The sequence below is a fragment of the Taurulus bubalis genome (genome assembly GCF_910589615.1).
Source record: "Taurulus bubalis genome assembly, chromosome: 15".
NCBI classification, from domain to species: domain Eukaryota; kingdom Metazoa; phylum Chordata; class Actinopteri; order Perciformes; family Cottidae; genus Taurulus; species Taurulus bubalis.
Genome location: NC_136603.1, coordinates 653,698 through 679,300, shown reverse-complemented (window position 1 = coordinate 679,300; position 25,603 = coordinate 653,698). Strand labels below are relative to the sequence as shown.

Here is a 25,603-nt window from a genome sequence, read left to right as displayed (position 1 = left end):
TCTCTTCTTCTCTGGTGTCTTCCTCTCTTCTTCTCTGGTGTCTTCCTCCTCTCTTCTTCTCTGGTGCCTTCCTCCTCTCTTCTTCTCTGGTGTCTTCCTCTCTTCTTCTCTGGTGTCTTCCTCTCTTCTTCTCTGGTGTCTTCCTCTCTTCTTCTTCTCTGGTGTCTTCCTCCTCTCTTCTTCTCTGGTGTCCTCCTCTCTTCTTCTCTGGTGTCTTACTCCTCTCTTCTTCTCTGGTGTCTTCCTCTCTTCTTCTCTGGTGTCTTCCTCTCTTCTTCTCTGGTGTCTTCCTCCTCTCTTCTTCTCTGGTGTCTTCCTCTCTTCTTCTCTGGTGTCTTCCTCTCTTCTTCTCTGGTGTCTTCCTCCTCTCTTCTTCTCTGGTGTCTTCCTCCTCTCTTCTTCTCTGGTGTCTTCCTCTCTTCTTCTCTGGTGTCTTCCTCTCTTCTTCTCTGGTGTCTTCCTCTCTTCTTCTTCTCTGGTGTCTTCCTCCTCTCTTCTTCTCTGGTGTCCTCCTCTCTTCTTCTCTGGTGTCTTCCTCCTCTCTTCTTCTCTGGTGTCTTCCTCCTCTCTTCTTCTCTGGTGTCTTCCTCTCTTCTTCTCTGGTGTCTTCCTCTCTTCTTCTCTGGTGTCTTCCTCCTCTCTTCTTCTCTGGTGTCTTCCTCCTCTCTTCTTCTCTGGTGTCTTCCTCTCTTCTTCTCTGGTGTCTTCCTCTCTTCTTCTCTGGTGTCTTCCTCCTCTCTTCTTCTCTGGTGTCTTCCTCCTCTCTTCTTCTCTGGTGTCTTCCTCCTCTCTTCTTCTCTGGTGTCTTCCTCTCTTCTTCTCTGGTGTCCTCCTCTCTTCTTCTCTGGTGTCTTCCTCCTCTCTTCTTCTCTGGTGTCTTCCTCCTCTCTTCTTCTCTGGTGTCTTCCTCCTCTCTTCGTCTCTGGTGTCCTCCTCTCTTCTTCTCTGGTGTCTTCCTCTCTTCTTCTTCTCTGGTGTCTTCCTCTCTTCTTCTCTGGTGTCTTCCTCTCTTCTTCTCTGGTGTCTTCCTCCTCTCTTCTTCTCTGGTGTCTTCCTCCTCTCTTCTTCTTCTCTGGTGTCTTCCTCTCTTCTTCTCTGGTGTCCTCCTCTCTTCTTCTTCTCTGGTGTCTTCCTCTCTTCTTCTCTGGTGTCTTCCTCCTCTCTTCTTCTCTGGTGTCTTCCTCCTCTCTTCTTCTCTGGTGTCTTCCTCCTCTCTTCTTCTCTGGTGTCTTCCTCTCTTCTTCTCTGGTGTCTTCCTCCTCTCTTCTTCTCTGGTGTCTTCCTCCTCTCTTCTTCTCTGGTGTCTTCCTCTCTTCTTCTCTGGTGCCTTCCTCCTCTCTTCTTCTCTGGTGTCTTCCTCTCTTCTTCTCTGGTGTCTTCCTCTCTTCTTCTTCTCTGGTGTCTTCCTCTCTTCTTCTCTGGTGTCTTCCTCTCTTCTTCTCTGGTGTCTTCCTCTCTTCTTCTTCTCTGGTGTCTTCCTCCTCTCTTCTTCTCTGGTGTCTTCCTCCTCTCTTCTTCTCTGGTGTCTTCCTCTCTTCGTCTCTGGTGTCTTCCTCCTCTCTTCTTCTCTGGTGTCTTCCTCCTCTCTTCTTCTCTGGTGTCTTCCTCTCTTCTTCTCTGGTGCCTTCCTCCTCTCTTCTTCTCTGGTGTCTTCCTCTCTTCTTCTCTGGTGTCTTCCTCTCTTCTTCTTCTCTGGTGTCTTCCTCTCTTCTTCTCTGGTGTCTTCCTCTCTTCTTCTCTGGTGTCTTCCTCCTCTCTTCTTCTCTGGTGTCTTCCTCCTCTCTTCTTCTCTGGTGTCTTCCTCTCTTCTTCTCTGGTGTCTTCCTCTCTTCTTCGTCTCTGGTGTCCTCCTCTCTTCTTCTCTGGTGTCTTCCTCCTCTCTTCTTCTCTGGTGTCTTCCTCCTCTCTTCGTCTCTGGTGTCCTCCTCTCTTCTTCTCTGGTGTCTTCCTCTCTTCTTCTTCTCTGGTGTCTTCCTCTCTTCTTCTCTGGTGTCTTCCTCTCTTCGTCTCTGGTGTCTTCCTCCTCTCTTCTTCTCTGGTGTCTTCCTCTCTTCTTCTCTGGTGTCTTCCTCCTCTCTTCTTCTCTGGTGTCTTCCTCCTCTCTTCTTCTTCTCTGGTGTCTTCCTCTCTTCTTCTCTGGTGTCCTCCTCTCTTCTTCTTCTCTGGTGTCTTCCTCTCTTCTTCTCTGGTGTCTTCCTCCTCTCTTCTTCTCTGGTGTCTTCCTCCTCTCTTCTTCTCTGGTGTCTTCCTCCTCTCTTCGTCTCTGGTGTCTTCCTCCTCTCTTCTTCTCTGGTGTCTTCCTCCTCTCTTCTTCTCTGGTGTCTTCCTCCTCTCTTCTTCTCTGGTGTCTTCCTCCTCTCTTCTTCTCTGGTGTCTTCCTCTCTTCTTCTCTGGTGTCTTCCTCCTCTCTTCTTCTCTGGTGTCTTCCTCTCTTCTTCTCTGGTGTCTTCCTCCTCTCTTCTTCTCTGGTGTCTTCCTCCTCTCTTCTTCTCTGGTGTCTTCCTCTCTTCTTCTCTGGTGCCTTCCTCCTCTCTTCTTCTCTGGTGTCTTCCTCTCTTCTTCTCTGGTGTCTTCCTCTCTTCTTCTTCTCTGGTGTCCTCCTCTCTTCTTCTCTGGTGTCTTCCTCTCTTCTTCTCTGGTGTCTTCCTCTCTTCTTCTCTGGTGTCTTCCTCTCTTCTTCTTCTCTGGTGTCTTCCTCCTCTCTTCTACTCTGGTGTCCTCCTCTCTTCTTCTCTGGTGTCTTCCTCCTCTCTTCTTCTCTGGTGTCTTCCTCTCTTCTTCTCTGGTGTCTTCCTCTCTTCTTCTTCTCTGGTGTCCTCCTCTCTTCTTCTCTGGTGTCTTCCTCTCTTCTTCTCTGGTGTCTTCCTCTCTTCTTCTCTGGTGTCTTCCTCTCTTCTTCTTCTCTGGTGTCTTCCTCCTCTCTTCTTCTCTGGTGTCCTCCTCTCTTCTTCTCTGGTGTCTTCCTCTCTTCTTCTCTGGTGTCTTCCTCCTCTCTTCTTCTCTGGTGTCTTCCTCTCTTCTTCTCTGGTGTCTTCCTCCTCTCTTCGTCTCTGGTGTCTTCCTCTTCTCTTCTTCTCTGGTGTCTTCCTCTCTTCTTCTCTGGTGCCTTCCTCCTCTCTTCTTCTCTGGTGTCTTCCTCTCTTCTTCTCTGGTGTCTTCCTCTCTTCTTCTCTGGTGTCTTCCTCTCTTCTTCTTCTCTGGTGTCTTCCTCCTCTCTTCTTCTCTGGTGTCCTCCTCTCTTCTTCTCTGGTGTCTTACTCCTCTCTTCTTCTCTGGTGTCTTCCTCTCTTCTTCTCTGGTGTCTTCCTCCTCTCTTCTTCTCTGGTGTCTTCCTCTCTTCTTCTCTGGTGTCTTCCTCTCTTCTTCTCTGGTGTCTTCCTCCTCTCTTCTTCTCTGGTGTCTTCCTCCTCTCTTCTTCTCTGGTGTCTTCCTCTCTTCTTCTCTGGTGTCTTCCTCTCTTCTTCTCTGGTGTCTTCCTCTCTTCTTCTTCTCTGGTGTCTTCCTCCTCTCTTCTTCTCTGGTGTCCTCCTCTCTTCTTCTCTGGTGTCTTCCTCCTCTCTTCTTCTCTGGTGTCTTCCTCCTCTCTTCTTCTCTGGTGTCTTCCTCTCTTCTTCTCTGGTGTCTTCCTCTCTTCTTCTCTGGTGTCTTCCTCCTCTCTTCTTCTCTGGTGTCTTCCTCCTCTCTTCTTCTCTGGTGTCTTCCTCTCTTCTTCTCTGGTGTCTTCCTCTCTTCTTCTCTGGTGTCTTCCTCCTCTCTTCTTCTCTGGTGTCTTCCTCCTCTCTTCTTCTCTGGTGTCTTCCTCCTCTCTTCTTCTCTGGTGTCTTCCTCTCTTCTTCTCTGGTGTCCTCCTCTCTTCTTCTCTGGTGTCTTCCTCCTCTCTTCTTCTCTGGTGTCTTCCTCCTCTCTTCTTCTCTGGTGTCTTCCTCCTCTCTTCGTCTCTGGTGTCCTCCTCTCTTCTTCTCTGGTGTCTTCCTCTCTTCTTCTTCTCTGGTGTCTTCCTCTCTTCTTCTCTGGTGTCTTCCTCTCTTCTTCTCTGGTGTCTTCCTCCTCTCTTCTTCTCTGGTGTCTTCCTCCTCTCTTCTTCTTCTCTGGTGTCTTCCTCTCTTCTTCTCTGGTGTCCTCCTCTCTTCTTCTTCTCTGGTGTCTTCCTCTCTTCTTCTCTGGTGTCTTCCTCCTCTCTTCTTCTCTGGTGTCTTCCTCCTCTCTTCTTCTCTGGTGTCTTCCTCCTCTCTTCTTCTCTGGTGTCTTCCTCTCTTCTTCTCTGGTGTCTTCCTCCTCTCTTCTTCTCTGGTGTCTTCCTCCTCTCTTCTTCTCTGGTGTCTTCCTCTCTTCTTCTCTGGTGCCTTCCTCCTCTCTTCTTCTCTGGTGTCTTCCTCTCTTCTTCTCTGGTGTCTTCCTCTCTTCTTCTTCTCTGGTGTCTTCCTCTCTTCTTCTCTGGTGTCTTCCTCTCTTCTTCTCTGGTGTCTTCCTCTCTTCTTCTTCTCTGGTGTCTTCCTCCTCTCTTCTTCTCTGGTGTCTTCCTCCTCTCTTCTTCTCTGGTGTCTTCCTCTCTTCGTCTCTGGTGTCTTCCTCCTCTCTTCTTCTCTGGTGTCTTCCTCCTCTCTTCTTCTCTGGTGTCTTCCTCTCTTCTTCTCTGGTGCCTTCCTCCTCTCTTCTTCTCTGGTGTCTTCCTCTCTTCTTCTCTGGTGTCTTCCTCTCTTCTTCTTCTCTGTCTTCCTCTCTTCTTCTCTGGTGTCTTCCTCCTCTCTTCTTCTCTGGTGTCTTCCTCCTCTCTTCTTCTCTGGTGTCTTCCTCTCTTCTTCTCTGGTGTCTTCCTCTCTTCTTCGTCTCTGGTGTCCTCCTCTCTTCTTCTCTGGTGTCTTCCTCCTCTCTTCTTCTCTGGTGTCTTCCTCCTCTCTTCGTCTCTGGTGTCCTCCTCTCTTCTTCTCTGGTGTCTTCCTCTCTTCTTCTTCTCTGGTGTCTTCCTCTCTTCTTCTCTGGTGTCTTCCTCTCTTCTTCTCTGGTGTCTTCCTCCTCTCTTCTTCTCTGGTGTCTTCCTCTCTTCTTCTCTGGTGTCTTCCTCCTCTCTTCTTCTCTGGTGTCTTCCTCCTCTCTTCTTCTTCTCTGGTGTCTTCCTCTCTTCTTCTCTGGTGTCCTCCTCTCTTCTTCTTCTCTGGTGTCTTCCTCTCTTCTTCTCTGGTGTCTTCCTCCTCTCTTCTTCTCTGGTGTCTTCCTCCTCTCTTCTTCTCTGGTGTCTTCCTCCTCTCTTCTTCTCTGGTGTCTTCCTCCTCTCTTCTTCTCTGGTGTCTTCCTCCTCTCTTCTTCTCTGGTGTCTTCCTCCTCTCTTCTTCTCTGGTGTCTTCCTCCTCTCTTCTTCTCTGGTGTCTTCCTCTCTTCTTCTCTGGTGTCTTCCTCCTCTCTTCTTCTCTGGTGTCTTCCTCTCTTCTTCTCTGGTGTCTTCCTCCTCTCTTCTTCTCTGGTGTCTTCCTCCTCTCTTCTTCTCTGGTGTCTTCCTCTCTTCTTCTCTGGTGCCTTCCTCCTCTCTTCTTCTCTGGTGTCTTCCTCTCTTCTTCTCTGGTGTCTTCCTCTCTTCTTCTTCTCTGGTGTCCTCCTCTCTTCTTCTCTGGTGTCTTCCTCTCTTCTTCTCTGGTGTCTTCCTCTCTTCTTCTCTGGTGTCTTCCTCTCTTCTTCTTCTCTGGTGTCTTCCTCCTCTCTTCTTCTCTGGTGTCCTCCTCTCTTCTTCTCTGGTGTCTTCCTCCTCTCTTCTTCTCTGGTGTCTTCCTCTCTTCTTCTCTGGTGTCTTCCTCTCTTCTTCTTCTCTGGTGTCCTCCTCTCTTCTTCTCTGGTGTCTTCCTCTCTTCTTCTCTGGTGTCTTCCTCTCTTCTTCTCTGGTGTCTTCCTCTCTTCTTCTTCTCTGGTGTCTTCCTCCTCTCTTCTTCTCTGGTGTCCTCCTCTCTTCTTCTCTGGTGTCTTCCTCCTCTCTTCTTCTCTGGTGTCTTCCTCTCTTCTTCTCTGGTGTCCTCCTCTCTTCTTCTCTGGTGTCTTCCACCTCTCTTCTTCTCTGGTGTCTTCCTCTCTTCTTCTCTGGTGTCTTCCTCCTCTCTTCTTCTCTGGTGTCTTCCTCTCTTCTTCTCTGGTGTCTTCCTCTCTTCGTCTCTGGTGTCTTCCTCTCTTCTTCTCTGGTGTCTTCCTCCTCTCTTCGTCTCTGGTGTCTTCCTCTCTTCTTCTCTGGTGTCTTCCTCCTCTCTTCTTCTCTGGTGTCTTCCTCCTCTCTTCTTCTCTGGTGTCTTCCTCTCTTCTTCTCTGGTGTCTTCCTCCTCTCTTCTTCTCTGGTGTCTTCCTCTCTTCTTCTCTGGTGTCTTCCTCCTCTCTTCTTCTCTGGTGTCTTCCTCTCTTCTTCTCTGGTGTCTTCCTCTCTTCTTCTCTGGTGTCTTCCTCCTCTCTTCTTCTCTGGTGTCTTCCTCCTCTCTTCTTCTCTGGTGTCTTCCTCTCTTCTTCTCTGCTATGCGATACAAAAGAACAAAAGTCGGTCACATGACTGAGATCAAATCCATCTTCTAAGTCTTCATGACATCAGAGCTTAAATGCAGCTTTACTCCAATGAATCATGAAATCATAATGTCTCTGTCTCTCGTCAGTAAAGTAGACTCACGTCCAATCACCATTTATTAAATCTCTCCATCCATTAAAGAGCATCAGCGCCCACTAATCCTTATTACAGAGGGAGTGGAGGTCGGGGTCTCCGCCTGTCACATCCCCCACTGGAGGCTGGACCACGGGAGGACCACAGGGAGGAGGAGGACCACAGGGAGGAGGAGAGGGAGGAGGAGGAGAGAGGAGGACCACAGGGAGGAGGAGAGGGAGGAGGAGGAGAGAGGAGGACCACAGGGAGGAGGAGAGGGAGGAGGTAGGAGAGAGGAGGACCACAGGGAGGAGGAGGACCACAGGGAGGAGGAGAGGGAGGAGGAGGAGAGAGGAGGACCACAGGGAGGAGGAGAGGGAGGAGGTAGGAGAGAGGAGGACCACAGGGAGGAGGAGGACCACAGGGAGGAGGCAGGAGAGAGGAGGACCACAGGGAGGAGGCAGGAGAGGAGGAGGACCACAAGGAGGAGGCAGGAGAGGAGGAGAGGGAGGAGGAGGACCACAGGGAGGAGGCAGGAGAGTGGAGGAGGACGGGGGAGAAAGGAGGAGATACACGGGAGGACGGATGAGAAGGACGACTGAACTCTACCAACATGGACGCCAGAGGGAGGAGAGGCACCAACGGCTCGTTCAAACGGTCGTCCGTCAAACGCAGCGCGTCGTCTGGATCCCAGAAGGTAGGGTTCAAACCCACGACTCTGTGTCTTAGGTGGATCAGGTGGATCTTTCTTGGACCCCCCCAAAAAAAAGAACATTTTTTTTAAATGTTTCCTTAATTATCTACACAACCACATGGTTGTTTATCGCGCTCTATATCGCGCTGCAGAGATAGAGTAAGGAGATGAGTTTCCTCTGTAGGACTCTTAGAGATAGAGTAAGGAGATGAGTTTCCTCTGTAGGACTCTTAGAGATAGAGTAAGGAGATGAGTTTCCTCTGTAGGACTCTTAGAGATAGAGTAAGGAGATGAGTTTCCTCTGTAGGACTCTTAGAGATAGAGTAAGGAGATGAGTTTCCTCTGTAGGGTGGCCAGGCTCAGCCTTAGAGATAGAGTAAGGAGATGAGTTTCCTCTGTAGGGTGGCCGGGCTCAGCCTTAGAGATAGAGTAAGGAGCTCGGACATCAGGAGGAGCTTGGAGTCGAGTCGCTGCTCCTTCGTGTCAAAAGGAGTCAGCTGAGGTGGTTCAGCATCTAGTCAGGATGCCTCCTGGACGCCTCCATTAGAGGTTTTCCAGGCACGTCCAACTGGAGGAGACCCCGGGGAAGACCCAGGACACGCTGGAGGGATTATATCTCTCAGCTGGACTGGGAACGCCTCAGGATCCCCCAGCATGATCTGAACATGTTGCGGGTGAGAGGGAAGCCTGGGTCGGCCTGCTGGACCTGCTGCCACCGAGACCCAACCCGGATAAGCGGCTGATAATGGATGGATGGATCATCCGGTACGTTACCTAAACACCGTGACCCGGAGAGACCTGCACGGGGACCCACAGAGTCCTCAGTCCGAGCTTCGGCTTAAAGGACTGTGTTTCCTCTGCGGCGGCCGGATTAAGACCAGCGGATAAAGAAATGGAAAGCTCCACTCTGCCAGTAATTAGCCAGATGCATCCAGTTAGTGGAGCTACAGATTAATGTAATACCCCCCAACCCCTCAACCAGAACCCTCTTCTGGCCCACCCGTCTGTCAGAGGCTTCCCTCTGTTTGCTGTCAACATCATTCTGAGATTTAAAGTCCGATCTTCATTCATAAAAAATATTTTTACGTTGTACAGAGCTGAATGTTTAAAATCTGTCTTTATTGTGACTGATGATTATTACCTTTCATATTCAGACGACACATTGAGGATTCATCGGGTTTCTGATGATTGATGAAGTTTATTTCTTCATCGTTCGGTACTTTTTCGACACTTTGGGATAATCGATCAGTTCAATCTCCTCTCTGACTTCATCATTTTGATTGATGTCATAATAACTGAGTAGTTCTGCACTGAAGACGTGTTCTAGTTCTAGTCCTGATGGTTCTGTTTCCAGAGAGCTAGACTTTCATTTTGAAGTTAAAAGCAAATGAGTGACCCAGTAAATGACAAACATTGAAGTGGCTTCACAGAGTGGCTGCTGATGTGTCCTTCCCGCTTGTGCTCAGAACCAGAGAGCGTGGATCGAGAGAATCTTCCAGAAGAGAGAATGTTCCCACATCGTTCCCAGCAAAGACGGCAGCAGGTCCCGACGAGCAGAATATTGAAATATGTATTTCCATACGTGGTTTCCTGTCGTCTCTCTTCCGCCTCCTTAAAGCGCCGTCTGGTTTCAGGTGCGGTTGTGGTCGGCCGGTGGCCCAGCACGCCTCCGTCCTTTCGGGGGCCCGAGAGGAGGGGGCCCCCCTGGTCCAGCTGGAGGTCCAGCCCGCAGAGAGGTGGAGCCCCCCAAAACACAGCCAGACGTCGCCCACCGACGCCTACGGGGTCATCGAGTTCCAGGGAGGAGGACACGTCAACAAGGCCATGGTGCTTTAAATATTCAGTTTTATTATAAAGAACTTTATTCAATTATGTTTTAAATTGTAATACATTTTAAATGTTATGAACTTCCAAAGTCCTTAATGATTATGCAAATTGTTAATGATACAAATTTGAAATTTGAAATTTTAAATGTGTATCATTAACCATTTGTATCATTTACAATAAGCATCACATATAGATTTCAAAAGAATGATACAATATAATACATTTTAATATAGTTCTTTATAAAAAACAGAATATTTCAATTTTCAGTTTTATAATATTTAATACACATATTAAATACTAATACACATTTATGTAGCATTCTAAATTAAACTAAACATTTTTATTTTAAAGAATGATACATGAATATGTATTATTATTTATGGTATTGATGTACCTCCTCCAGTACATCCGGGTCTCGAATGACTCGAAGCCGGACCACCTGCTCCACCTGATGGTGAAGGAGTGGCAGCTGGAGCTCCCGGCGCTGCTCATCTCGGTCCACGGAGGCCTGCAGAACTTCGACCTGCCCCCCAAACTGAAGCAGGTCTTCGGTAAAGGACTGATCAAAGCCGCGGTGACCACCGGGGCCTGGATCTTCACCGGAGGAGTCAGCACTGGTACCAGACCAGTCACTCACAGTGTTTTACTCTTTTATCCAGTTTATACACATATGAAATGATGCATGATGTTCATGAGGCGGTCACATGGCCACCAGACCTCTTCCTGACTGGATCCTGGTCTCCGTGATGTTTCAGGGGTGATCCGCCACGTTGGAGACGCTCTCAAGGATCACTCGTCAAAGTCCAGAGGGAAAGTCTGGGCTATCGGCATCGCACCGTGGGGCATCATCGAGAACAAGGAGGACCTCATCGGGAAGGACGTAAGGAGCCAGACCAGAACCAGACAAGACCAGACTCAGTCAGACCAGAACCAGACAAGACCAGACTCAGTCAGACCAGAACCAGACTAAACCAGCCCAAAACGGCTCAAACAGAATAAACTAGACTGAACCAGATGAACCAGACCAAACCAGACAGGGGAGACTGTGGCTCAGTGGTTAGAATGCCGGTCTTTCAATCAGAAGCTTGGTGGTTCAAGCCCTGGCTCTGCTAGTCCAGGTTGATGTGTCCCTGAACAAGACATGGCTTCCTGTTGCTGTGTCTACGGCGTATAGAGCAAAGAAGTCAGTCAGTAAAAGCATCAGCTAAATGTAATGAACCGGGTTGCTTTATGAATAAAACATCTTAAACCCTTTAACGGTCTTCTTCCTGCATTACCAGCCCGGCCCACTAGAGGTCCATATCTATTCCGCAATTTTTTACATATCGTTGACTTGAGACTTCTTTGTGACTCCTCCCACCTTCCGATTGGACCAATCGCGTGGCGTGCGCTCCAGGTGACCCGGCCCTACCAGACCATGTCCAACCCGCTCAGCAAGCTGTCGGTCCTGAACAGCAGCCACTCCCACTTCATCCTGTCCGACAACGGGACCGCCGGGAAGTACGGCGCCGAGGTCCGACTCCGCCGGCAGCTGGAGAAACACATCGCGCTGCAGAAGATCAACACGCGTGAGTCACGTGTGACACCATGTGACCTGCTTAAAGGGCCGGTTCACGCAAACCACGCCGAGTGCAAGCTCGTGCCTAAGTTACCCACAGTGCACCTCTCCCTCTGACAGTCAGATTGTGGTGTGTTATGCTAGTAGCAGCGAATATTTACCTTCATTGGCCAGCCGTCAGCCAATCAGGTGCTTTGTCTTCATGTCTTTAGAAGAAACCTTTTAGATAAACCAGTCATGTGACCAGTCGTGTGACCAGTCACGTGACCAGTCGTGTGACCAGTCACGTGACCAGTCATGTGACCAATCACGTGACCTGTGGGTTTCCCTTTGTCATCCTATGCCTGGACGTGTCTGTAAGGCAGGGACAGCAAAGGGAGGCTCAGCCGTCACTCACTTCAGCCAGGAGATTGATGTTGATGTTGTTGTTGTTGATGTCGACGATGTGGATGTTGTTAATGTTGTTGTTCTTGTTTTTGTTGATGATGATGTTGTTGATGTAGTTGTTGCTTTCATTGTTGTTTACGTTGTTGATATTGCTGTTCTTGTTGTTGTTTTCATTGTTGTTGATGTTGTTTTTGACGGTGTTGTTTTTGTTGATGTTGGTAATGATGTTGATGATGAGGTTCTTGTTGTTGTTGCTGATGTAGTTGTTGTTGTTTTAATTGTTGTTTATGTTGTTGATATTTATGTTATTGTTGTTGTTTTCATTGTTGTTGATGTTTTTGTTGTTGTTTATATTGTAGATGTCGTTGTTGTCATTGTTGATAATGATTTTGTTGATATTGATGTTGTGGTTGTGGTTGTGGTTGTCGTCGTAGCGGTCCTTGTAGCTACAAACCCTCAGTGTGCTCTGTGTGCAGGTCTGGGTCAGGGCGTCCCCGTGGTGTGCCTGATCCTGGAGGGGGGTCCCAACGTGATCTCCATCGTGTTGGAGAGTCTGAGGGAGGAGCCCCCCGTCCCCGTCGTGGTCTGTGACGGCAGCGGTCGAGCCTCTGACATCATCTCCTTCGCACACAGATACTGCGGGGAAGACGGGTGAGTGAGGCTGTCAGACGGTCACCTGACTTCTTCCTGGTCACCTGACTTCCTCCTGGTCACCTGACTTCCTCCTGGTCACCTGACTTCTTCCTGGTCACCTGACTTCCTCCTGGTCACCTGACTTCTTCCTGGTCACCTGACTTCTTCCTGGTCACCTGACTTCCTCCTGGTCACCTGACTTCCTCCTGGTCACCTGACTTCTTCCTGGTCACCTGACTTCTTCCTGGTCACCTGACCCCCTGCTGCTTCTCCTGCTCAGGTTACTGAGCGACAGCGTCAAAGACCAGCTGCTGGTCACCATCCAGAAGACCTTCAACTACAGCCGCAGCCAGGCGCAGCAGATCTTCCTCATGGTGATGGAGTGCATGAAGAGGAGAGCTCTGGTAGGTCGGACAGACGCCAACGTTGCTCTGTGTTCTTTTAAATCCATTTTCCATCCGTGCAACACTAAAGCTGCTGTGTTCATCCTCATTCACCTTCGTATCTTACTGTGATTGTTTTCCACTCATGTGATGACAAATGTAATCTCTGCCTGGATTATGTGCAGAGGAAGCGTTCGTTTGACGGAATGAAGCGGCGTGTTTATTTCAGAGGTCAGAGGTCTGGATGGAGGCTATGATTAGCTCTAGACTGGGAAGCAACCTTTAGTTCTTTACCGTGTGTTAAAGCTGCATTCTCTCTCCTGACCACCATGGGGTGACTCCTCTGGTTGTATAGAAGTCTATGCTTCATGTGTTAAAGCTGCATTCTCTCTCCTGACCACCAGGGGGTGACTCCTCTGGTTGTATAGAAGTCTATGCTTCATGTGTTAAAGCTGCATTCTCTCTCCTGACCACCATGGGGTGACTCCTCTGGTTGTATAGAAGTCTATGCTTCATGTGTTAAAGCTGCATTCTCTCTCCTGACCACCATGGGGTGACTCCTCTGGTTGTATAGAAGTCTATGCTTCATGTGTTAAAGCTGCATTCTCTGTCCTGACCACCAGGGGGCAACTCCTCTGGTTGTATAGAAGTCTATATAAATGACTTCTCTTGATGTATTCCCTCAGTAAACATTGTAAACATGAGTTTATGTCTCAATCTCTAGTTTCAAGTCTTCTTCAATAAAGCATGATGTTCATTTAGTAAATTATGGTCATTTAGATTCAAACAGAACATAAAGTAGGGGGCGCTTTAGGACGGGGCTAAAGGTGATTGACAGGTCGGCACCAGAGACGTGTACGGCGTCTCTACGTCCCTCCTCCTCTGTCCATATGTGGTCACTTCCTGTTCACTGGTTCAACCGGTTGAACTGGTCAAACTGGTTTCAGATCTGCTGTAAAACATGGACCCTAAACAACACACTGACCTCCTCTGTTCATGTATCAGTGCACACTATGAATCATGGGTAATGCAGTTCTCGGCCAGTTTGAACCCACCAGCAGGGTTGACCTGCTGTGACATTAACATAATGTGTAACCTTTGACCCCAAAAACGATGCCTCCTAATGGAGATTGTTCTGCGATGCTCCGCCCTCTTATTTAATCCCACAATCCTCTGCTTCGTCCTAAACTATCAATTCACTTAAAACGTTGCTGGTCAGATTAACAGGCTGCAGGTTCAGATGTCTCTGCACAGATCTGAGGTCTGCAGTGAGTCCGTCCTCTCTTGTTTTTGTCTCTTGTGGTAGATTGTTCAGCACAAAAGGACATTTTTTCCCGAGAATCCTCCACTCAGGTCGGTGTTAGCAGCTGTCTCCCATCAAGTCCTTCTGAACGGACTTCCTGTTTCACGCCTTAGAGTCTCAGAGTCTGTGAGTCTGTAATACCCCTAACACTCTAATTGTCATAGTACTCTAATACTCTAATTGTCATAGTACTCTAATACTCTAATAGTCATAGTACTCTAATACTCTAATTGTCATAGTACTCTAATACCACCAATACCATCCAGGCGACTGTGGCTCAGTGGTGAGCAGGGTCGTCCTTCAATCAGAGGATTGGCGGTTTGATCCCCGGCTCCACTGGCTCATGTCCAGTGTTCCTTTTTATTCTCGTTCCACACTTCACTAGAACATTTCCACACCTTCAGTGTTTCCTTTCTCAATAAAAGCCCCAGAAACGTACATCAGAACACTGCTTCCTAGAGAACTGTCCAAACACTCAATATAAAAGCTTACAGTTATAACAAAACATGACAAAACAATCCAACAAAACTGCGGCACTAAAACACCGCTCACACAAGAGCACGAGCTGATCAGAACGAATGATATTAAGTACCGTCAAATTCGGGTTGTAAGCAGGTACTTTTTTTTCAACTTTGACCCGTGAAGCTGATTTGTGGATTTTTCCGTTTCTAAGTTTAGCAGCAGTTGCAGAGACATACGGTACAAAATGCACGGGAAATATTCCCAAACCCCCTTCACGAGTGGTCTCACTGTAAAACAGGGTCATCTCAGCAGCAGCTCTCCCACCTCCTCCATGGCGCGAGCTAGCGGCGCGAGCTAGTGGCACAGAGCTAGCTCGCGCGAGGTGGGTGCAGGCGGAGAGCCAAGCAGGGGGGAAAACAAACACAAAAAGCAGAAAAAAACATTCACTCACCAGATGCTGTTCACTTAAAGAAAAAAGTCCATCCTCCTCTCTTTGTTAACAAACAGTTCAATGCCGTGGTTGTTCAGTTCATCGGTGCGCTTCAGTGACTCACCGCCAAACATGCAACCCTCCATGAGAAAGACATGAAGTAAATCCACCACCAAGTCCGTTTCTCCTCCTCCTCCAGCCATTGAGTGTTAAAACAAGCAAAACACTAAACATGTCATAACTTCTCTTATGATTCAGCCTGAACTCTTCTGCTAGCAGCTAGCTAGCTTTATGTTGACAGACGCCACGCTGGCACACTGACCAATCATACGTCAAAGAATATGCCCAGCATGTCAAACTAAGGATCTGATTGGTTGAAGTCTATGACATCACGATAACGTCTCATGTATTTTAATCTGCAAAGGCCAGCTAGAAGCGCTCTGCTTCCATAGAGACACAGAGGTGAAATCTGATTGGATGAGAGCTCTCCTTAAAGAAAGCTTCTGGAAGCAGAGCAGCAGAGGAAGACAGGAGCTGTGCAATGAGAAAATAAGATAATAGAGAAAAATAATTATAATACATGTAGTGTATTTGTGAAAAACAATTAAATGATAAAATCGATGTAACTTTGTGATTGTGTTTATGCCAGCAGAGAAGGCTTACAGGCCCTGACGGCCACCACTGGTAGATCACAGTGTTGTGTGTTGTGTGTTGTGTGTAGATCACAGTGTTGTGTGTTGTGTGTTGTGTGTAGATCACAGTGTTGTGTGTTGTGTGTAGATCACAGTGTTCAGGATGGGCTCGGAGGGACAGCAGGACATTGAGATGTCCATTCTGACAGCTCTGCTCAAAGGTAACACACCAACATACCTCCAGTCTCTCTCACACACACACACACACACACACACACACGCACACACACATCTCTGTTCATATACAATTACTCATAAAGCTCACCTGTGTTGTTTGCTGATGTATTTTCAGGTACCAATGCGTCGCCGTCTGACCAGCTGAGTTTGGCTCTGGCCTGGAACCGCGTGGACATCGCCCGCAGCCAGATCTTTGTGTACGGGCACCACTGGCCTGTGAGTCCTCTACAGAACATATGGATATGTACATAAATATATATATATTCACACACGCACACACATTCACATGCACACACGCTCACATGCACGCCCGCTCACGTGCACGCGTGTCCCTGCAGCCGGTGAGCTCGGCGCTCAGCGACCGGCCCAAGAGTCCAGCGGCCCAGAGAGCAGCCGGAGGGAAAGGAAAGGCTCGGGGGAAGAAGGGGAAGGGGGGCAAGGCCAGACCTGAGCCACCGGAGGAGACCGACCCCAGGAAACTAGAGCTGCTCAGCTGGGTGAGTGATGAAGACGATGATGATGGTGATGACGGAGGTGAGGATGGCGATGATGACGGTGGTGATGCCGCTGCAGGTGAACTCTCTGGAACAGGCCATGATGGACGCGCTGGTCTTGGACCGAGTGGACTTTGTGAAGCTGCTGATCGAGAACGGAGTGAACATCCACCACTTCCTGACCATCCCCCGCCTGGAGGAGCTGTACAACACGGTGAGACGCTCAGGGTCCATCTAAACACGGAGAACATGTTCTGTGTTCTGCTTCCAGCACCAAACTGACAGGGAGATGAGAAAACCAACCTTAAAAACGGCTTATCTTCCTGTCAGATGGGACTATTTCTGCCATTTTGCACCATATTTAGTTTGACTTTGAAACAATATTTTAACCTCAATTCATATTTAAGGAAACATAAACATGTGTCGGTGATTCGCTGCTTGAGTCCTCTTCTTCCTCTCAGGAAGTGGTTAGCCTAGCTTAGCATAAACCAGGTAGCTTCACATTCACTAAAAGGCTTCTTTGTAAACGTGAGTACGAAGGAAACTAAACCTCAACGTTGAGCCTTGAGAAGAGCTGAAGTTATTAAACCTCTTTAGCAACTCAGACATGTTTCTCAAAAATTGCGAATGGTTTGCGTCCCCATACTAACCACAGGACCTCAACCACAAGGGCTGTTTGAATCATTTCAAAAGGTATAATATACATATATACGTATTGTATTGTATATATTGCTGTTGTATTTGTGTTTTTTGCTATATGGACCTATGAGTCTGAAATAAAAGGAATATATATACAGAAAACCCTTGTGAGACTAGTTAAGAGGTTCTTATAGCAGTATATGTGCTACTGGTTTATTGGTTGATGATAGAACACAGGAAAGATTTAAAAAAATTATAAAACCTCACTATGTGTTAACAGTATATCTGCAAAGTTGCACTTTGATTAAGTGAAGTTAAATATGTTTAGTAGGTTTAGATCTGCTGAGAGACAAAATGGCCTAACTTTCTTCCTGGACCTTGAACGCCTCTGGTTCCACATCAGAGAGGCTCTGCTCAAGCAGATGCACCAAAACATACCAAGCAAGTATAGTTTATCCATAAGTAAGTACAATACATACCAAGTATGGTTTATCCATTAGTAAGTACAATACATACCAAGTATGGTTCATCCATTAGTAAGTACAATACATACCAAGTATTGTTTATCATGTTATCAAGTCATATTTCAATGTTTTGGCTGCGTTGTGTTGATATCTTGAGGTTTTGTCTCTCAGTGATTTGATGTATTGGGTGATCCTGAAGGTCGTAAGCTTTCCAGAAAGGTGTGCTAATCATGTGTAGCATAAAGCTATGGATATCAAAATGAATATGTCCATAACTTGGGGAGCTTTTGAGTCCTTCAAGTCATATTTATGGTTTATGTTAATGTTTATGGTTGCATTGTGTTATAAACATGTCAAATGGACTCACACACTCTTGTAAGGCTGCTGTGACATCAGAGGCTCTGGTGGATTCATGGAGTAGAGGACTTGGAGAGTGAGGAAGACCTCCTGATGAAGAGTTCAGCTCCCAGTTTTTGGGGCTGCTGGGCTCATAATTAATAAACTTTAATATATTTTATACATGAATGAAGACTTTTGGATTATAAACAAACGAAGACGAGATCAGAACCACAAAACCAAAGTAGTCGAACATCTTCTTCACGCTGCTGACCTACTTTACGATCAACCTGCAATATCTCATCATAAGCAGAGTTATGAAACTGCAGCCTCATATTTTAATGCTCCTCTTAGCGATGCTCTTCCTCTGCGGTTGCGTCACCGCTAATCTTCACCGGCTTCACTCCCAAAAGCTTTCAGAACAACACGCGAGTCACGTTGTTGTCAGATTACATATCTTATGATATTACATATCTTTATTGTCATGTTAGTGGAGTGAAACTAGTCCTATTAGAGCAGCACATGTGTCTGTAATCGCTCTGACAGCTGCAGTGATGATGTCATAAACAATAACACGCACAACAAGTGTTTTAATTGTTGACATCATGAATCAAAGCAATTTTAATAAGAGGAAACTACAGTGGATTATTCATATAGATATAAATATATGTATATATATATATATATATATATATATATATATATATATATATTAAAAGTATACATATGTTTGCTTCGATGTTCCTCTCCTGTAGAAGTTGGGCCCGACCAACACGCTGCACTTTGTGGTCAGAGATGTGAAAAAGGTGAGTTTTGTATTAATAATAATAATAAGAACAAGTGTAATGTTTATCCTCAAAAGAAGCTGATTCAGGTTGATTTAATACATCTGCAAACATCTCAGCCACACAAGAGGACCGGTATCAATCATCATTTCTAAAGATCTGATCGTATATTACATGACTGTTCAGGTTGATACAATAATAACAATAATGGTAGCTCTTTATAATAAGTACACACTATTTAGCATTAGTAAAGTATGAATAAACGCTTAATTCATCATTTATAAAACATTATCCCAACATGTTTTATTCTTCATTAATAAGCTTGACTATTATGCGTTTCATGATTGTACAATTATATGATTATGTATGATCATAAATGCTGGATTCCCCATTTGTAAATGAAGTATTATGCATTGCAAACCAATTATTAAGGACGTATAGATGATGCACTAATGGTTAACATGCGCTTTATAACCGTGTTGTAATACTGCACTTCATGATTCATTCAGTAGTGAAGTATTAGTGAAGTATGTTAGTGACCTCATCTAAAGTGAAGACTTTATAAGCTTTATGAAGCATTAATAAATGACATCTCTGCTTTATGAAGCATTAATAAATGTCATTGAAAGGCCAGCAGCCTCACAGCTAACACACGTCTCAGTTATCTTCTCAACAGAAAAGGTAAACAGACACAAAGAGATGGATGTGAATATGATGGTGATGGAAGAACATGAATATGAATATGATGGTGAATGTTGCATGTGTGATTAATTACAGTGTAACAAAGTATAAGTTCTGTGTTGCGTAACAACGCTGTGTTTCAGGGGAATCTCCCTCCAGACTACCAGATCACGCTGATCGACATCGGCCTGGTGCTGGAGTTACTGATGGGCGGAGCCTATCGCTGCAACTACACCCGGAAGAGCTTCAGGGCGCTGTACAACAACCTGTACGGCCTCAAGCGGGTGACTACACAATCACCTCAAAGAACTACACAAAGAACTACACAATCACCTCAAAGAACTACACAAAGAACTACACAATCACCTCAAAGAACTACACAAAGAACTACACAATCACCTCAAAGAACTACACAAAGAACTACACAATCACCTCAAAGAACTACACAAAGAACTACACAATCACCTCAAAGAACTACACAAAGAACTACACAATCACCTCAAAGAACTACACAAAGAACTACACAATCACCTCAAAGAACTACACAAAGAACTACACATTCACCTCAAAGAACTACACAAAGAACTACACAAAGAACTACACAATCACCTCAAAGAACCACACATTCACCTCAAAGAACTACACAAAGAACTACACATTCACCTCAAAGAACTACACAAAGAACTACACAATCACCTCAAAGAACTACACATTCACCTCAAAGAACTACACAATCACCTCAAAGAACTACACAATCACCTCAAAGAACTACACAAAGAACTACACAGTCACCTCAAAGAACTACACAATCACCTCAAAGAACTACACAATCACCTCAAAGAACTACACAATTACCTCAAAGAACTACACAATCACCTCAAAGAACTACACAAAGAACTACACAATCACCTCAAAGAACTACACAAAGAACTACACAATCACCTCAAAGAACTACACAAAGAACTACACAATCACCTCAAAGAACTACACAATCACCTCAAAGAACTACACAATCACCTCAAAGAACTACACAATCACCTCAAAGAACTACACAAAGAACTACACAATCACCTCAAAGAACTACACAAAGAACGACGACGTCCCGTTAAGACGATTGAAGTAAAGTGTTATATAAATGTCAGGAGGCTTTAATATTAGTATATTAGTGTATTTGTATATTCGTATATATGTCTATTAGCATATTAGTATATATGTCTATTAGCATATTAGTATATTAGTATATTAGTATATTAGTACATTAGTATGTTAGTATATTAGTACTATATTAGTATATTAGTATATTTTTTATATTCATCTTTTCATGTTCCTCTTACAGCCTAAAGCTCTGAAGCTTCTTGGAATGGAGGTGTGTTGTGTTTTATTTTTATTTTCAATATTTCTAGCACAATCTCTGATGAAAAAAAAAGAAAAATAGTGAAAAAAAAAGTGCTGATATATGAACTCATATGGACTCATGTGGACTCACGTGGACTCATGTGGACTCACATGGACTCATGTGGACTCATGTGGACTCATGTGGACTCACGTGGACTCATGTGGACTCATGTGGACTCACGTGGACTCACATGGACTCATGTGGACTCATGTGGACTCATGTGGACTCATGTGGACTCACGTGGACTCATGTGGACTCATATGGACTCATGTGGACTCATGTGGACTCACGTGGACTCATGTGGACTCACGTGGACTCATATGGACTCATGTGGACTCATGTGGACTCATGTGGACTCACGTGGACTCATGTGGACTCATGTGGACTCATGTGGACTCACGTGGACTCATGTGGACTCATATGGACTCATGTGGACTCATGTGGACTCACGTGGACTCACGTGGACTCACGTGGACTCATGTGGACTCATATGGACTCACGTGGACTCATGTGGACTCATATGGACTCATGTGGACTCATGTGGACTCACGTGGACTCATGTGGACTCACGTGGACTCATGTGGACTCATGTGGACTCACGTGGACTCATGTGGACTCATCTGGACTCACGTGGACTCATGTGGACTCACGTGGACTCACGTGGACTCATGTGGACTCATGTGGACTCACGTGGACTCATGTGGACTCACGTGGACTCATATGGACTCATGTGGACTCACGTGGACTCATATGGACTCATGTGGACTCACGTGGACTCATGTGGACTCACGTGGACTCATGTGGACTCATCTGGACTCACGTGGACTCATGTGGACTCATGTGGACTCACGTGGACTCATATGGACTCATGTGGACTCACGTGGACTCATGTGGACTCATCTGGACTCACGTGGACTCATATGGACTCATGTGGACTCACGTGGACTCATATGGACTCATGTGGACTCACGTGGACTCATGTGGACTCACGTGGACTCATGTGGACTCACATGGACTCACATGGACTCATATGGACTCATGTGGACTCATGTGGACTCATCTGGACTCATATGGACTCATGTGGACTCATGTGGACTCACGTGGACTCATCTGGACTCATCTGGACTCACGTGGACTCATATGGACTCATGTGGACTCATATGGACTCATGTGGACTCATGTGGACTCACGTGGACTCATGTGGACTCACATGGACTCATGTGGACTCACATGGACTCACATGGACTCATATGGACTCATGTGGACTCATGTGGACTCATCTGGACTCACATGGACTCATGTGGACTCACATGGACTCACGTGGACTCATGTGGACCCTTGTGGACCGGGTCCCGCAGGACGACGAGCCCCGCTCCAAGGGCAAGAAGAACAAGAAGAAGGAGGAGGACCTGGACCTGGACCTGGAGGACCCAGAGCTGAGCCGGTTCCAGTACCCGTTCCACGAGCTGATGGTGTGGGCGGTGCTGATGAAGCGCCAGCAGATGGCGCTGTTCCTGTGGCAGCGCGGCGAGGAGGCCATGGCCAAGGCCCTGGTGGCCTGCAAGCTGTACCGGGCCATGGCCCACGAGTCCTCCCAGAGCCAGCTGGTGGACGACGTCTTCCAGGACCTGGAGGACAACTCTGAGTGAGTCCCCCAGAACCAGAGACCAGGTCCTGGTCCGAACCACAGGCCCGCATCAGACCCAGACTGGAAAATATATATATATATATTTATTAAGTATTATTTTGAATTTCTTATTTTTGTATTCATACATTTTGTATCTATTTTAAGTTAGCTTTTTTTTAATTGTGTTGTATTTTTTGTAATTTTTGTAATGTTTGTAATTCTTCTATTTTTTGTATTTTCTTAATATATATATATATATATATATATATATATATATATATATATATATTATTTTCTATATATTATATTATTTTCTATATATTATTTTCTATATATATATATTTATATAATACACAATATATATATATTTTTTCTTTATTAACTTTTTTGATGTATGTATATGTTTATATATTAATTATATATATTTATATAATCATTAAGATGTATTGTTTCTATACATATATATAATGTTTTGTATTAACTTTTTAAATGCATATATATGTTTATATATTAATTATATATATGTATATAATCATTAAGATGTATTGTTTCTATGTGTTCTCCTCTCAGGGAGTTCGGCCAGCTGGCCCTGCAGCTGCTGGACCAGGCCTACAAGAGGGATGAGCAGGCGGCCATGAAGCTGCTGACCTACGAGCTGAAGGACTGGAGCCGCTCCACCTGCCTGAAGCTGGCCGTGGCCGCCAAGCACCGAGACTTCATCGCCCACACCTGCAGCCAGATGCTGCTGACGGACATGTGGATGGGCTGCCTGAGGATGGGCAAGAGCAACTGCCTCAAGGTGAGGGGACCGGGGGCACAGGGTCCGGTCCAGGTCTCCCAGGGTCCAGTCCAGGACCTGGACCCTGGGAGACCTGACGGAGCCCCGACTCTGAGGCCTGAGAGAGAGACGCTCTGAAAAACATTTGCTATACAATAATAATATTGTCTCCAGGTCATCTTAATAATAATAATAATAATAATAATGTCTCCAGGTCATCTTAATAATAATAATAATAATGTTGTCTCCAGGTGATCCTGGGCATCGTCTTCCCTCCTGCCATCCTCCTCCTGGAGTTCCGTCTGGGAGACGAAGCTTCGTTTCATTCGACCAAAGAGAACGAAGAGAGCAAAGCGAGAGGACGACTAGAGGACGACAACAAATCCAACAAGGTATCGAACCACCGGCTCGTCCATCAGCAATAACTCCATTACTAATAACTCCATTACTGATAACTCCATTACTGATAACTCCATTACTGATAACTCCATTACTGATCCGTGACTTTGTTTCAGGACGCCGTTTCCAACGTCTCCAACGTCGACGACGTGTCAAAGAAAGGAGACGAAGAAGAAGACGACAGGAAACACAAGAAGAGAACTCCCATCGGGAGGAAGATTTACGAGTTCTACAACACCCCCTACACCAAGTTCTGGTTCAACACGGCAAGCTTATGAATATTAGACTCAGTCACGTGTTTATTTATTTTATTTTATTAACCGTGACCCTGTTTCCTCATTTGTTTCTATTGAGGATAAAATAGTTCTAAACAATTGATTATTATTATTGTTATTATAGAAAGTATCGCTCTGGGAAGTCTCGTTCTTTTGATCAAAGATGTAAATATTCAGCCTTGCAACCGAAAATCTTTTCGTTGCCACTCCACTTCTCTGAAAACCAGCGGCCTCCTCCCTCTCCCCGTCCAGCGAGTCACATGACACATTGATGGACAGGAAGTTGAGGACGCAGCCTGTTTAGCGGCAACTTCATCTCTCAAGCGTTTAAAAAATCTAGGACGAGTGTTTAAAAAAAAAGAAGCTTGGCTGTTAAAAATGCCGTGTTTGTGCAGGATGTCCCGTTGTTGACGATCTCGATCGACGTGGCTTTAGACACAAAAACATGGCAAACATAACCGTTCAGCATTTTGTCTCCAGTCGACATGTCCCATGGAGAGGAGGCAGCGCCTGAAGACTTGGGGGGTTGTACCCATATCCCAAAGCTCCTTGGTAGCAAGGACCCGGGGGATGAGATCCTGAGATGCTGAAGGCGCTGGACGTTGTTGGGTTGTCTTGGCTGATACGCCTCTTCAATGTCGCATGGGGGTCAGGAACATGGACTGATGACCGGGGTGCTGGTTCATCTTCAAGAAGAGAGTGTGCTGAACTATCAGGGTCACACTGCTCAGCCTCCCGGGAAAACCTTATGCCAGGGTGCTGGAAAGAGGCTCCAGGGTGCTGAAAGGAGGCTCTGACCGTTTGTCGAACCTCAAATTCAATACGAGCAGCGTGGATTCCGTCCCGGCCGTGAAACAGTGGACCAGCTCTTTACCCTCAAAGACTACTGGAGGGGTCCTGGGAGTTTGCCCAACCAGTCTACATGTGCTCTGTAGACCTGGAGAAGGCTTTCGACCGGGTCCCTCTGGGTTTTTGTGAGGGGTGATGCGGGAGTATGGGGTGCCGGACCCGTTGGTACGGGCCATCCGGTCTCTGTACGCCTGCAGTAGGAGCTGTGTTCGTATCCTCGGTAGTAAGTCAGACACGTTCCCGGTGGGTGTTGGCCTCCGCCAGGGCTGCCCTTTATCACCGGTCCTGTTCGTGACCTTCATGGACAGGATATCTAGGCGCAGCCAGGGGGCGGAGAGGATCCGGTTCGGGAGTCTCGGGATCGCCTCTCTGCTGTTCGCGGATGATGTGGTCCTGTTTGCCTCCTCGGATTGTGACCTCCAGCATTCACTGGGGCGTTTTGCAGCCGAGTGTGAAGCGGCAGGGATGAGAGTCAGCGCCTCCAAATCTGAGGCCATGGTGCTCTGCACGAAACCGGTGGATTGCTCCCTCCAGGTGGGGACAAACTGCCTACCCCAAGCGAAGGAGTTCAAGTATCTCGGGGTCTTGTTCACGAGTGAGGGTAAGGTGGAGCGGGAGATCGACAGACGGATCGGTGCGGCTGCAGCAATAAAACAGGCGCTGTACCGGTCCGTCCTGGTGAAGAGGAGCTGAGCCGGAAGGCGAAGCTCTCCATTTACTGGTCGGTCTATGTTCCAACCCTCACCTATGGTCACGAACTCTGGGTCGTGACCGAAAGAACGAGATCTCGGATACAAGCGGCCGAAATGAGCTTCCTCCGCAGGGTGGCCGGGCTCACCCTTAGAGATAGGGTAAGGAGCTCGGACATCAGGAGGAGCTTGGAGTCGAGTCGCTGCTCCTTCGTGTCAAAAGGAGTCAGCTGAGGTGTTCAGCATCTAGTCAGGATGCCTCCTGGACGCCTCCATTAGAGGTTTTCCAGGCACGTCCAACTGGAGGAGACCCCGGGGAAGACCGAGGACACGCTGGAGGGATTATATCTCTCAGCTGGACTGGAAACGCCTCGGGATCCCCCAGAACATGTTGCGGGTGAGAGGGAAGTCTGGGTCGGCCTGCTGGACCTGCTGCCACAGAGACCCAACCCGGATCAGCGGCTGATAATGGATGGATGGATAAAGGAAACGGTGTAAAAAAAATAGTTCTTTACAATGGGAAGTCAAATGTGAGCCTGAATTAATCGTGTGTGTTTGTGTGTGTCAGATCGCTTACCTGGTGTACCTGATGTTGTATAACTACATCATCCTAGTGAAGATGGAGCGATGGCCGTCTCTGCAGGAGTGGATCGTCATCTCTTACATCATCACTCTGGGACTGGAGAAAGTCCGACAGGTAAACGACGAGTCACCTGAACAAACCTTTACTAATGACACGCATCAGGTGAGACAGGTTCAGGTCCTGAGAGACAATGTTTCAGCTGCGAACAGAAGTAATAATAATGCACTACTGCTGATGAACACTAACTACTGAGGTAACAATGCAGAAACGACTGAGGTAATAACAGAATAACTAATGAGGTAATAACACTTGAACTACTGAGGTAATAACACAGTAACTTATGCGGTAATAACACAGTAACTAATGAGGCAATAACACTTGAACTACTGAGGTAATAACACAGTAACTAGTGAGGTAATAACACAGTAACTAATGAGGTAATAACCCTTGAACTACTGAGG

The 25,603-nt window shown here is 46.6% G+C and overlaps 1 protein-coding gene across 1 annotated transcript in view; it reads left to right on the top strand.

Annotated features, from left to right (window-relative positions):
- Positions 1-7,214: 7,214 nt before the first annotated feature.
- Positions 7,215-25,603, top strand: part of LOC306747404 (transient receptor potential cation channel subfamily M member 1-like) — a gene marked incomplete at both ends in the record, with an annotated part of 28,578 nt that continues 10,189 nt past the window's right edge. The window contains 20 exons of the mRNA XM_079230465.1: positions 7,215-7,298; positions 8,762-8,838; positions 8,930-9,122; positions 9,526-9,739; positions 9,878-10,002; positions 10,519-10,690; positions 11,544-11,718; positions 11,981-12,104; positions 15,059-15,131; positions 15,263-15,363; positions 15,486-15,644; positions 15,721-15,855; positions 17,836-17,886; positions 18,690-18,830; positions 19,883-19,912; positions 21,301-21,587; positions 22,140-22,368; positions 22,599-22,739; positions 22,863-23,012; positions 25,128-25,256. Coding sequence (XP_079086591.1) covers positions 7,215-7,298; positions 8,762-8,838; positions 8,930-9,122; positions 9,526-9,739; positions 9,878-10,002; positions 10,519-10,690; positions 11,544-11,718; positions 11,981-12,104; positions 15,059-15,131; positions 15,263-15,363; positions 15,486-15,644; positions 15,721-15,855; positions 17,836-17,886; positions 18,690-18,830; positions 19,883-19,912; positions 21,301-21,587; positions 22,140-22,368; positions 22,599-22,739; positions 22,863-23,012; positions 25,128-25,256 — 2,790 coding nt within the window. The remainder of the gene's footprint in view (positions 7,299-8,761; positions 8,839-8,929; positions 9,123-9,525; positions 9,740-9,877; positions 10,003-10,518; positions 10,691-11,543; positions 11,719-11,980; positions 12,105-15,058; positions 15,132-15,262; positions 15,364-15,485; positions 15,645-15,720; positions 15,856-17,835; positions 17,887-18,689; positions 18,831-19,882; positions 19,913-21,300; positions 21,588-22,139; positions 22,369-22,598; positions 22,740-22,862; positions 23,013-25,127; positions 25,257-25,603) is intronic.